This window comes from Xenopus tropicalis, chromosome 1, assembly GCF_000004195.4.
Source record: "Xenopus tropicalis strain Nigerian chromosome 1, UCB_Xtro_10.0, whole genome shotgun sequence".
Classification (NCBI taxonomy): Eukaryota; Metazoa; Chordata; class Amphibia; order Anura; family Pipidae; genus Xenopus; species Xenopus tropicalis.
The window spans coordinates 153,259,584-153,272,963 of NC_030677.2; the positions used below are offsets into that span (position 1 = coordinate 153,259,584).

Consider the following 13,380-nt stretch of genomic DNA (forward strand, 5'->3'; position numbering starts at 1 on the left):
AGGATTCAATAAAACAAATCTAGAGGCACTTAATGTAAATATGTCAAAACTTCATAACCAGGAAACATACCACATAAAATAATACTGCTTTTTTCAAGACACAATCCCTGTATGGAATAACATATATTTGGTCCTACTTTATAAGAGAAAATGATTGGTACTTTTGAAGAGTTTTCTTTTTCTGCCTATCCTCCTGGTGGCAGAATGTTTGGGTTTCCTTTGTGCTTACATGCTGTAAATCAATCTCATAAGTATCCACATTTTATGCCTTATAACAGTGATCCCCAACCAGTGGCTCAGGGGCAACATGTTGCTCCCCAACTCCTTGGGTGTTGCTTTCAGTGCCCCCAAACCAGGTAGTTATTATTTGTTGAATAAAAACTAGATTTACTACCAAATAATAGTGATAGTGTGCATAGAGGCTGCCTAATAGCCAATCTTAGCTCTTTTTTGGCACCTCCATGAACTTTTATGATGCTTGTGTTGCTCTCAAGTCTTTTTTTACATTTGACTGTGGCTCACGAATAAGAAAGGTTGGGGACCCCTGCCTTATAAGCACACCTAATATTAGCGTAATGGTGGGAAAAGGTATTTAAGATTGCTGAAGCTGCTGCCTTGCAGTTTGCCTCAGGCTGGGCTCCCACTTTTTCTTTAAATGGAGTGGGGGGGGAGGGTGCAGCGGGAAATTCTGTGGTAGACAGGATAGATGAGGTAGTGGGCATAGTAAGGGAAATTGGGGGAGGAGACTTGCTTCGGGATACTGATAATGGCAGGGAGGCCCATAAGTTGTTTACACGTCATTCTCACGCCGGAACCAGTATTAAATGTATGTTTACCAATGCAAGGAGTCTGACTGGTAAAATGGGAGAGCTGGAGGTACTGGCGTTGGAGCGGAAATATGATGTGATTGGAGTTGCTGAAACTTGGTTGAATGAGTCTCATGACTGGGCTGTTAATATTGGGGGGTATACATTGTTTCGGAGGGACAGGGGCAATAGAAAAGGAGGAGGAGTGTGTCTGTTCATTAAGCACGACTTAAAAGCAAATATTAAGGAGGAAGTTATGGGGGGAACAGAGGGAGCTGAATCCTTATGGGTTGAGCTTCTCACAGATAGTAAAGAATCTACCAAACTAATTGTAGGGGTATGCTATAGACCCCCTAATGTAAGCGAAGAGGAGGAGGCCCAGCTCCTGTTGCAAATAGAAAAGGCTGCTAGTTTGGGGCAAGTGATAATAATGGGGGATTTTAATTACCCTGATATTGACTGGGGCAATAGTACTGCCAGGACAGTATATGGGAACAAGTTTATAAACTTGCTGCACGACAACTTTATGTCACAGGTTGTTGAGGAGCCAACCAGGAACCATGCTATACTAGATCTAGTGATCTCTAATGACCCAGAACGTATAGCAAATGTGCAAGTGGTTGAACCCCTGGGTAATAGTGACCATAATGTTATTTCATTTGATGTTTGGTGCAGGAAACAAATTTACACGGGGGCAACAAAGACACTGAATTTTAGGAAGGCAAATTTTAGCTCCTTAAGGGCAGCGCTTCAGGGCATAGATTGGGGCATTATGTTTTCTGATAAAAACACAGAGCAGAAATGGTTGTCATTTAAAATGATATTAAATCATTACTGTTCTCAATTCATTCCATTAATAAGAAAAAGTAGAAGTGTTAAGAATCACCCTATGTGGCTTAACTCTGAGGTAAAGAAGTTAATAGGGAAAAAAAGGAAAGCTTTTAAGAAATATAAGTCAGAGGGGACAGTAGCTGCGTTTAATGAATATAAACACTATAACAAGTGTTGTAAAACAGCAATCCGGAAGGCAAAGATAGAAAATGAGGAGCGCATCGCGGCCGAGGCCAAGACTAACCCCAAAAAGTTTTTTAAGTATATTAATAGTAAAAAGATGCAGGTTGAGGGTGTGGCCCCATTGAGTTATAGTAACAATATGGTTACAGCGGATACAGAAAAGGCAGATGTGCTTAACCAGTTCTTTTCTTCTGTGTATACAGTAGAGGAGCCAGTGGGCCAAGTCCCACCCAATAGCTTCACTGTTGCCTCAGCTCCAACTACACAGTGGTTGGCACAGGATATGGTGCTTAAAGGGTTACACACGATAAATGTAAACAAGGCACCGGGGCCAGATGGAATACACCCTCGGGTACTGAGAGAGCTAGGGGCAGAATTGCAGTGGCCCTTGTTTCTGATATTCTCAGACTCGCTCTCATCAGGTATGGTACCTAGGGATTGGAAGAAGGCGAATGTCACTCCCATATTTAAAAAGGGAGTAAGATCTCAGCCTGGCAATTATAGGCCTGTAAGTTTGACATCCGTGGTGGGCAAGTTATTTGAAGGCTTGTTAAGGGATCACATTCAAAATTATGTAGTGGAGAATGGCATTATGAGCAGTAATCAGCATGGCTTTATGAAGGACAGGTCATGTCAGACCAATTTAATTGCTTTTTATGATGAGGTAAGTAAGAAGCTGGACAGTGGGGATGCAGTAGATATAATCTATTTGGATTTTGCCAAAGCATTTGATACCGTTCCCCACAAACGACTGCTTTCTAAGCTAAGGTCTATTGGTCTTAGTGAAGTCGTTTGCACATGGATAGAAAACTGGCTACAGGATCGGGTACAGAGGGTGGTTGTTAATGGCACATTCTCTACTTGGAGTAAGGTTCTCAGTGGGGTCCCTCAGGGTTCTGTACTGGGTCCACTTTTGTTTAATTTGTTCATAAATGACTTAGGGGAGGGTATTATGAGTAATGTATCAGTGTTTGCAGATGACACAAAACTCTGCAGACCAGTCAATTCTATCCAGGATGTGACATCCCTGCAGCAGGATCTTGACCAACTGGCAATCTGGGCAGCTAAGTGGCAGATGAGATTTAATGTGGATAAATGTAAGGTCATGCACCTGGGATGTAAAAATATGCAAGCCCCGTATACCCTTAATGGGACTGCACTAGGAAAATCCATAATGGAGAAGGACCTTGGAGTCCTTGTAGATAATAAACTTGGCTGTAGCAAGCAATGCCAGGCAGCAGCTGCAAGGGCAAACAAGGTTTTGAGCTGTATTAAAAGGGGTATAGATTCACGGGAGGAGGGGGTTATTCTTCCCCTTTACAGAGCGCTGGTAAGGCCCCATCTAGAATATGCTGTTCAGTTTTGGTCTCCAGTGCTCAAACGGGACATTATTGAGTTAGAGAGGGTCCAGAGAAGGGCAACTAAGCTGGTAAAGGGTATGGAAAGTCTCAGTTATGAAGAAAGACTGGCCAAGTTGGGTCTGTTTACACTGGAGAAGAGGCGCTTAAGAGGTGACATGATAACTATGTATAAATATATAAAGGGATCATATAATAACCTCTCTAATGTTTTATTTACCAGTAGGTCCTTCCAACGGACACGAGGGCACCCACTCCGTTTAGAAGAAGGGAGGTTCCATTTAAATATTCGGAAAGGATTTTTTACAGTGAGAGCTGTGAAGTTGTGGAATTCCCTCCCCGAATCAGTCGTGCTGGCTGATACATTATATAGCTTTAAGAAGGGGCTGGATGGATTCTTAGCAAGTGAGGGAATACACGGTTATGGGAGATAGCTCTTAGTACAAGTTGATCCAGGGACTGGTCCGATTGCCATCTTGGAGTCAGGAAGGAATTTTTTCCCCTCTGAGGCAAATTAGAGAGGTTTCAGATGGGGTTTTTTGCCTTCCTCTGGATCAACTTGTAGTTAGGCAGGTTAGGTATAGGCATTATGGTTGAACTTGATGAACGTATGTCTTTTTTCAACCCAACTTACTATGTTACTATGTTACTAAGTAAAAACAGAAGGAGGGAGCAGATTCCATTGATCAGTGGGTCCTGTGGGATGTCACTAGAAGTGGGGGGCAAGGTTACAGTATGCACAGTATGTGCGCGAGCATGCATGCTTCTGTTGTAGAGGGAGAGTCATTGCCCTACTGCGCAATGACAAGTGGTGGGGACATTGACAAGGGAGCATGGTAGACTAGGGGTGGGCAGGAGAGGTATGCTTATGTAGGAGGGTAAAGGTTTTGTTAGCCATTATTTCTGGTAGTCTCCCAGACAGGCCCAGATTTGTGGCAAGGCCACAAAGGCCCGGGCCTAGGGCGGCACAAATTTAGGGGCTGCATGCTGCCCAGCCGCACCTCAACTTTGTTCGCAGGTGGAGGACAGAGGACAGGACGCAGAGAAAACTTCAGCATTTCCCATCCCCAGTGCCCTGACCGTGAGCTAAATGGATGCGCATGTGCGCAATACTGAGTGCAGGGGGGAGGGGTGGGTAATTATTCGGCCTCTGGGCGCTGTAATTCAAGATCTGCCATTGCTCCCAGATGGGTTTTGGACAGCTAAGAGTTGTGCTTGATTTACAGTTGGGTGGGGAGCGTTTCTTATTCCTGGGGTGAAGTAGTTCCCTGTCAGTTCAGTAACTGGCCTGGGGTGTTGGGGTGCTCCTTAAAAGCGAATTCCATCAAATGTTATGTCTCTTTGTACTACATTCACTGGAGAAAGAGGTGTGCTGAAGAATCTGGGGTGGATGTAGGCCTTACTATGTGAAGTAAGTGTTAGAAAGACTTGTAATAGCTTGAAACAGAAATTCAGCTCTTCTAGTGCAGAGAGCCCAATAGCGTGCTCTGCACTAGCGACACTACCCCCCCCAGGACCCACTGTGACGTGGAAGAGGTAAGCATGGAGCTGGGGCGGCTTTGGGCTGCTGTGTCAGGTGGCAGCAGCCCCAGAATCACCACTGAGTGAGAGGCAGGATCAGGGTAGCCAGTGTCTCCAGAAAGGAGGCCAGAAGAGTTAGTATCAGTGCAGTAACTAGTTGGTGTTAGGGCCCCCCAGAAAAAAGACTTTGAAGGGGGGTATCAAAGTTTTTCAGCATTTATGAAATGATTGATGTTTGTATCATCAAATCAGCACCAGACAAAAAGATTGGGATCCATTCAGTTAATAAAAAATTATTTTATTTCATGACTCACTGGTGTCCAGGTTATTTAAGAGATCAAGTTCTGTGTTTGAATTCAGTGTGATTTACTCTTCCTCCACTAGTACAACAAGAGCCCATCTAAGTCACATGTAACACATGCTCTACTGGGAGTTGCAGGGAGTTGTGACTTGTCTAGCCAAGTCTGAGGGCCTGCATCTGAAAGTAAGTCTGAGCAACCCATCTTAAAAAAGGCTGTTACATCTAAATTAAGCTAGATTGAATGTACTTTTAATGACTGTGATAGTTTTGATGCAAATTTATAAGACATGAACAACCGTTTTCCCATCCACTTAACAGATTTTACCAATGAAATAAAGTGTAACATTCTGGCCAGAATTCTGGTATAATAAGTGCCCAGCAGCTCTGAGCTCATTTCCATACAGGGGCTGGGTCAGATCTGTGCAGGGATTTAATAGGGATCCTGATAGGAGATACAGTACCATAGTAGCAGAGCCATCCTGTACTGAACCATGTCCTGGGCTGCCCTCCTCCTCTCTCTCACCTCTCTCTGCACATGTAAGAGCACTTGGGAGAAACTGGGTTTTGTATAATAGTTTGGTATTTAATGTTTCTAACACTTCTGTTTCTGTGTTGCAGATTCGGCCGCCCAAGTCTCACTAACACAGCCGGTGTCTGAATCAGTGAAGCCGGGGGAGACAGTGAGAATCTCCTGCACACTCAGTGGTTCCAGTTCCAGTATCAGTGATCTCCATGTGTACTGGTTCCAACAGAAATCAGGGAATCGCCCCAGATACTTGTTACGTTTCTATTCAGACTCAAACAAACACCAGGGAGCTGGGGTGCCTGATCGGTTCTCTGGATCCAAAGATTCCCCTAATAATGTTGGTTATTTAACCATTAGAGGAGCCTTACTAGAAGATGATGCAGATTATCACTGTGCTATATGGTATGCTCCATCCAGCTCGTTGCACAGTGGTGTATTGCTGTGAGGAACTGAAACAAAAGTTCAAGATGCTTCCCTGCAGCAATGTGTCTCACCACAGATGCATTTAAGATTTGACAAATGTGTGCACTTCATATTTATCTAAAACATAGCAATCCGCTGTGCCTTACATCGTAACAGATAATTTTTCCTGTCTCCCTCCTCTATGAAGGTTTTAGCTTCCTCCAAAACCAGCCTCCTTATACTGGCTGCACAAATCTTTATTTATTAATATATTTATTATCTTTTATTTTATAGTGCTGACACATTTTCACAGCCCCTTACAATATTCACATTAGTCCCTGCCCCAGTGAGCCTTTTAGTCTAATGCCCTATCACACTAACACACAGGTCGGTTATTTTTAACAGGAGCCAATTAATCTGCCTGTAAATCTTTGAAGAGTAAGAGGAGACCAGCGTACCTGGAGAAAATCCCACACATATACATTCTTTACTTGTAGTAAGATATGACTTGCAGACAACAGACTAAAAATTACTATTATAATTACTATTATTTTGTTGCTACAATTGGGCATCACCATTATCTTTTATAATGGAGCCTGGAGGAAAGGAAATGTTCCACATTTAAGACCACCCAGGGACCTTTGGTCTTTCTGTGGTTTGCATATGTGTTGATTTAACAAATCTGTTAACTAAGTGCCTACCTTCTTGGACTCCATCTTGGAAAGGAGTTTTCATCCGTAAGCTGTGAACGATGGTCAGCAATGTTTCCTATCTCTGGCTGTCACGCCTTGAAATATGGGCCAATGCTGGTTATCAGATGGTATGTGCCATTATGGTCTTCTTCTCTGTTCCAAGAGTCCACACATATTCATTAGGTGTCATCAGGGTGCGTGCAATATGGACAGAGCCAGATTTTACTTTCCAGTGCCTAGGGTTGCCATCATTTATTTTTACTATTATACCGGCCTTCAGGTTGGGAGAGCAGGCGGGGGCATCACATTTGGTGAAGAAATGGGTGGATTGGGTGGAGAAATGGGCAGAGTATAGGTGGGTCTGGCCTTATAAGGGTTAATCCATCTACCAGCAATTATTTTGTCGGTAAATTTTTAATTCCAGCCCTAGCTAGTGAGTTACTACCTGGGAGGTAACCCTACTTTTGCCCCTAGGCCATGCTGTCCACGTGCCCCCCTTAGAATCTCAAAGATGCTGACAGTATTGCAAACAAGGGACTTACACTGGGAACTGGCTAGTCAGGATCTTTGACAGCTGTTTGAATCTATCCCCAGTCCCCAGTGCAGATTTCTTGTGTTCAATACTAACAATAGTCCGTTTGTGCCATATGTGGCCTCCAGCAGCAACTCGTTACTCTAAACCAGGGGTAGGGAACCTATGGCTCGGGAGCCAGATGTGGCTCTTTTGATGGCTGCGTCTGTCTCTCTGCCAAATCTTCAATAAAAAAAAATAACGCCCTCCTCCGCATCACATCCGACATCCTTGGCACCCACCCTAGCTTGCCCCTGCGCTCGGTGGATAAAAGACGTGTTCTAAGCCTTAGAACATGTCTTCTATCCACCGAACGCAGGTCAGGCCCTCCTCTGCATCGCATCTGCATCCGGCATCCTTGGAACCCACCCTACCTTGCCCCGCAGAATTCGCGGGCAAACATATTGTATGGCTCTCACAGAATTACATTTTAAAATATGTGGTGTTTATGGCTCTCTTGGCCAAAAAGGTTCCTGACCCCTGCTCTAAACCTAGGCCCTTTTGTCTTTGCCACACATCCAGGCCTGTGGACCTGTGTTGATAAATTATTTGTTGAATCAATAACAACTATGGATATAAATGTCATCCTTGCCTTCTTTCACTCTGTTTCTAACATATTCCCTCATTTAAGTAGGTTTAATAGTGATGAGCGAATTTGTCCCTTTTAGGTTCGCCAAAAAATTTGCGAATCTTTCAAAAGATTTGCGAAACGGCAAAAAATTATTTGTGAGACAATTCTTTTGATGGGAGACAATTCTTTTTGCCGCGAGAGACAATTCTTTTTGACGTGAGAGACAATTCTTTTGATGAGAGAGAAAATTCTTTTTGACACTCACAACAATTTATGGACATACAGCGAATTTTGCTGTTTCGCAAAAAAGTCCGTCAAAGGCAAAACGGGGAAATTCATTGCGAATCCATGCCTGGCAAATTTTTTCGCCCATCGTTAAGGTTTACCCTTTTGTACCTCCTTACCACAGATTTCTCTGCTGATTAGTCCATATAACAATGTTATCTGTACTTACAATTAGTGATGAGCAAATCTGTTCTGGTTCTGCTGAAAAATTTGCAAAATGGTGAAATATTTGTGAAGTGCAGCTACTGCTTGACTTATGACATGCACGTGACTTTTTTTTAATGTGACTGCAATGTTTTTGAAGCTACCGTAACATTTTTGACTCAACCGCAAATTATTTGGTGAGACCACGATTTTTTCCTTACTCTGCAAATTTTTATTGCGGTGAATTTTTGCAAAAAAATTTGCCAATGACAAAATACATAATTTCACAGTGAATCCATGCCTGGTGAATAAATTCACTCATCACTACTTGCAATGCTTTGTATTCTCCTCAGTAGTCAGTTTGCTATGCCAAGTATTATGGAAGGTGTATAGCAACTATTTGCTCTCAGATAGTGATGAGCAAATCTGGGTCGTTTCGCTTCGCCGAAAAATTCGCGAAGCGCCGAAAATGTGGAGTGTCAAAAAAAATTGTCGCCTGCGACTATTCTTTTGTTGCCAGCGGCTGGCTATTCTTTTGTCACCCGTGACAAGCCCGCAGCTAATTTTTTCATCTGTTTTGCGAAACAATCCGCCAATGGCGAAACGCTGAAGTTCGCTGCAAATCCATGCCTGGCGAAACATTTCGCCCATCACTACTCTCAGAACAATATTATGCTCAGCAGGTTAAAGGCATTGGCCAACAGTACATTTTGTGCCTAAATCTCCTATAGCAGGGGTCAGGAACCTTTTTGGCTGAGAGAGCCATAAACACCACATATTTTAAAATGTAATTCCATGAGAGCCATACAATATGTTTGCCCGCGAATTCTGCGGGGCAAGGTAGGGTGGGTTCCAAGGATGCCGGATGCAGATGCGATGCAGAGGAGGGCCTGACCTGCGTTCGGTGGATAGAAGACATGTTCTAAGGCTTAGAACACGTCTTCTATCCACCGAGCGCAGGGGCAAGGTAGGGTGGGTGCCAAGGATGTCGGATGTGATGCGGAGGAGGGCGTGGCCTGCGCATGTTCTAAGGCTTAGAACATGTCTTCTATCCGCCGAGCCCCCCGTTATTTTTTTTATTGAAGATTTGGCAGAGAGCCAGATGCAGCCATCAAAAGAGCCACATCTGGCTCCCGAGCCATAGGTTCCCTACCCCTGTCCTATCGAGTGGGTGACAAAATGTTGTAAAATGCCTTTCCATTGAAGTCAGTCTGAATCTCTGAATTGCTTAATTGCACCAAAGTGCCAGAGAAGGCACATTATATCACATGATATGGAAATTTAGATGATGTACCTGCAGAGATTTAGAGTGTCTTTTTCAATACTTTATCTTCTATGGTCAAGGAGATTTCGGGTGGGAGGCAGTGTTCTCCCCAGGCCATTTTAACCATGTGCATAATTTTTTTCACTTTGCCCAGTTTCTCTGCGGCCCCCACAGCCGGTAGCTGTATAGCTGCTGCAAAAACTGCTCTTAAGGGGGATGGGGGGTGTTGAAGAAGCTTAATTATTTTTCACCACTGCTAATTTCTTCCTCCACCCACCATGGGGAGGGTTCTGCAGAGCACTGGAGAGGCAAAGTATATCATCCAGTATAGCCCTAAAAAGTAAAGGTTTCTAGTTTGCCATTACAGGTAGAGGATCTATTATATAGAATGGTAAAGACCTGGGGTTTTCCGGATAAGGCATCTTTCTGTAATTTGGATTATCATAAAGCCTATTAAACATTTGCACATTAAATAAACCCAATATGATCCCTTTGCCACCAATATGGATTAATGTAGTCGATGTTACCATCAAGTACAAGGTACTGTTTTATTTTTACAGAAAAAAAGGAAATTATTTTTAAAAATTAAATGTATTTGCTTATAATGGAGTCTAGGGGAGATGGTCATTCTGTAATTCAGAGCTTTCAGATAAGGGATCCTACATCTGTATTAAACAACCAGACATGCAAATAGTCAATGCCACAATTTCTACAAGTTGCAACGCGTTGGCTATTAATAAATCCCCCAAAAACACCTGAAAAAGATTTTCTATGGAATCCCATGTCATGAATAAATTGTCTATGTAGCAAAGTTGACAATGTTGGCAATGTGCCCCCTATATTTCCAATTAAGAGCCAGACAAAGCAAAAACTGTTCACATAGCTGGTAGCAAGACTACTTCCCATTTTTTAAAGGAAAACTAATACATAAAGGAATACTTGCAAAACATTTTTTTCATCAAAAAATACATTTGTAGGTTTAAGAATAAAACTTTAAATGGCAGAGTGAATTATTTGCTTTGTAAACAGTGTAATGAAATAAAAAGTACCCCATAAAATCATGACAGAATACCTTTAATGAAAGTTGTAGGGCAGATCTGTTGTACATTCTGTTTTGGGCTTCTGTTCCAGCCCAATGCAACCTGGGCCCTTTAATAGGGGCATTCTATGCCCCCAGAAGCTCCCCATCTTCTTTCAGCTGATTCACTGCACATGCTCTGATGATGGGGAGCTCCTGTGACAAGTTTAAAGGCCTGGATCATTACTGTTATAGAGGACCTTTGCAGGACCTTTAGGCTTGTGCAGTAAGTTCAGTATCTAAACTATGGCATTAGCCATATTAATGACATAGTAGATCAAGCAAAAACAAAGCCATACTATTAGAAATAGTCTCCCTCAATACCTGAAGCACAAGGTCCTCCTGTAAATATAAAGTGAGCACATTGTCCAAACCTTATGGAAACTGAGTTACCATACTGACTTTCTTTTTTCTTAAATATCAATTTTAGTACTGTAACATATAAGGGAAGGTCACATTTCTTTTACCAATATACAGTAAAGGCATTGGTGTACTGAGTGGGGGACATAGTCCTAAGTTTTCTACCCCCCTGAGTAAGGATGGAATATGGAATGCTGTAGTGGGGACACCAGACAACAAAAGGCTCCAGGCACACAGATATGGGGAGGTAGGGGGAGACAAATACTAGGAGACTAGAAGAACAGCGAGAAGATCTGCACTCACAGGACTTATGAAAATAAATCTGGTGTTTATTGAGAAGACTTACGTTTCGGCTATGTCACTGGCCTTTTTCAAAGTGACTCACACCGCAAAATCAGTGTCTAATTAGAAAGGGAAGTTTGAGAACAAACTTCATGTTGGGTGGAAAAACATGAAGTTGCTGAATGAAATCTGATCTGTAAAATACTGATACTTGATCAAGCGCGTCTATTAATTAAATTAAACATATAGATCCTCTGTGTAATGTTTGAAGTCACTGTGGTTACGTTGGGTAGCATAAGAGAATGGAGGGCGCTGGATGCTAGGTAGGGTCCACCACCTGCAAAGCCCATGTTGAAATTAGAGCTAACAGCGGGGTAAAGGACACACAACCCGTCCAAAAGGGTGCCCTCCTCTGTAAGAAGGGTACATATAGGGATGCAACAAGCACCCATAGTGGGAGGGGGAGTTCATACCACCATACCCCTCAGTATATTTATTAGAAAGGGGGGACATTATCCACAATGTTTTGTGGAAGACTGGAAGGGAGTACATACCACTTCTCACCAATAAAGATAAAGCAGTAAGTTCTTAGCTTTATTTGACATCGATGTGAACTGCAATGTAGTACATGCCTTGAGTGAGCGCTACACTTTTCTATGGACCAAAAAATAGATTAAAATACTGTGTAATCATTTAAAGTGCTGCGTTTATAAGTGTTGCGTATATTCATTTATATATTGAATTGGGCCATGCAATTTGTTACATTTGCTACATATTCAATACAATAATTTGTTATATATGCACCGCTTCAGTATACAAGGTTGTGCTTTGTGCTACATACTTGTTCCATATTCCCCGGTTCACAAGCTCTACATGCTGTATTTCCCATATAAATATACCTTTTGGATTGTTTGTTTTTTTTTGTTAATATTCTTGTTTATACACATTACTGTTGATTTCCTTAATAATTGACGCGTGTAGATGGCGTCATTCCCACTTTTTCCCGGCACTGAATGTTTATTAGACAGATTTTGCTGTGCGAGTCACTTTGAAAAAAGCTAGTGACATAGCCGAAATGTTAGTCTTCTCAATAAACACCAAATTTATTTTCATAAGTCCTGTGAGTGCCGATCTTCTTGCAGTTGTATCTAGTTCCTTATCTGGACCAGCACCCAGGCCACCGTGACACAGTTTGACATGAGTGCCGGCTTTCCCCCGATGTATATTTATGTATATACTGTATATATATATATATATATGGCATGCAAAAAGAAAATGCCGCACTCACAGGACTTAGTGATGAAAAAAATTAATTTGTTTATTACAATGTCAACCTAACGTTTCGGCTGCTACCACAACCTTTCTCAAAGTGAATATGCACACCCACTGATAAACGCAATGTGGCGCCAAAATTGAACCGATTACATCACTCAGTCGTTGGCCAGTGCCCACCCCCAAAAGTGTACACAAAACACATAGTGAACAAACAATAAATAAGAAATAAACAATAAGAAATAAAAATCAAAAAACCATAGTGCGAAAAGTAAATAAAAGAGATAATATACATGTAGAGAAAAGGAAGCGAACTAAAATAGTAAAAGAAAGTAAGAGAGAGTTTACTTTCTTTTACTTTCTTTTACTATTTTGGTTCGCTTCCTTGCTGTAATATTTTCATAATACTGCACCCAGGCCATCTTGTACTGCATTAGACGTGAGTGCCTGTTGCTTTGGACTTTATATATATATATATATGTATATATAGACACCTTGTGGAAAACACTATAGACGGGGGAAAATTAACTATAGACTGATATGGACTATTGGAGTAATCATGGACATTTATTAAGTCATTTGGTGCTAATTTCACATTGTGGGGAGGGTATATAAGTAACTGCATATTCACAGAGTGTAATTCTTAAGAATGGAGTGAAACACTGGGATACAGATACTGGGATACTATTAGGTTGATTGATTAATCAACACTAAAGGGAGTGCTGATCCATTCCATAATTGCATAGCATGAAATATAACATGTAGTACTGAAAAGTCCCATGCAAATGCACTAAAAAAAAAGTTTAAGGGCAAATGAAGCAAATGGTGCAGGTGCCCAGCAGCTCTGAGCTCATTTCCATACAGGGGCGGGGTCAGATCTGTGCAGGGATTTAATAGGGATCCTGATAGGAGATACAGTACCGTAGTAGCAGA

At 42.1% G+C, this 13,380-nt stretch overlaps 1 protein-coding gene across 1 annotated transcript; it reads left to right on the forward strand.

The window, feature by feature from the left end:
- Window positions 1-5,386: 5,386 nt before the first annotated feature.
- On the forward strand, window positions 5,387-5,985 carry LOC105948245 (immunoglobulin lambda variable 5-39). Its single transcript, XM_012969534.3, has 2 exons — window positions 5,387-5,537; window positions 5,619-5,985. The coding sequence occupies exons 1-2, from the start codon at window positions 5,492-5,494 to the stop codon at window positions 5,969-5,971; spliced, it is 399 nt and encodes a 132-aa protein (XP_012824988.2). The 5' UTR covers window positions 5,387-5,491; the 3' UTR covers window positions 5,972-5,985.
- The last annotated feature ends 7,395 nt before the right edge of the window (window positions 5,986-13,380 follow it).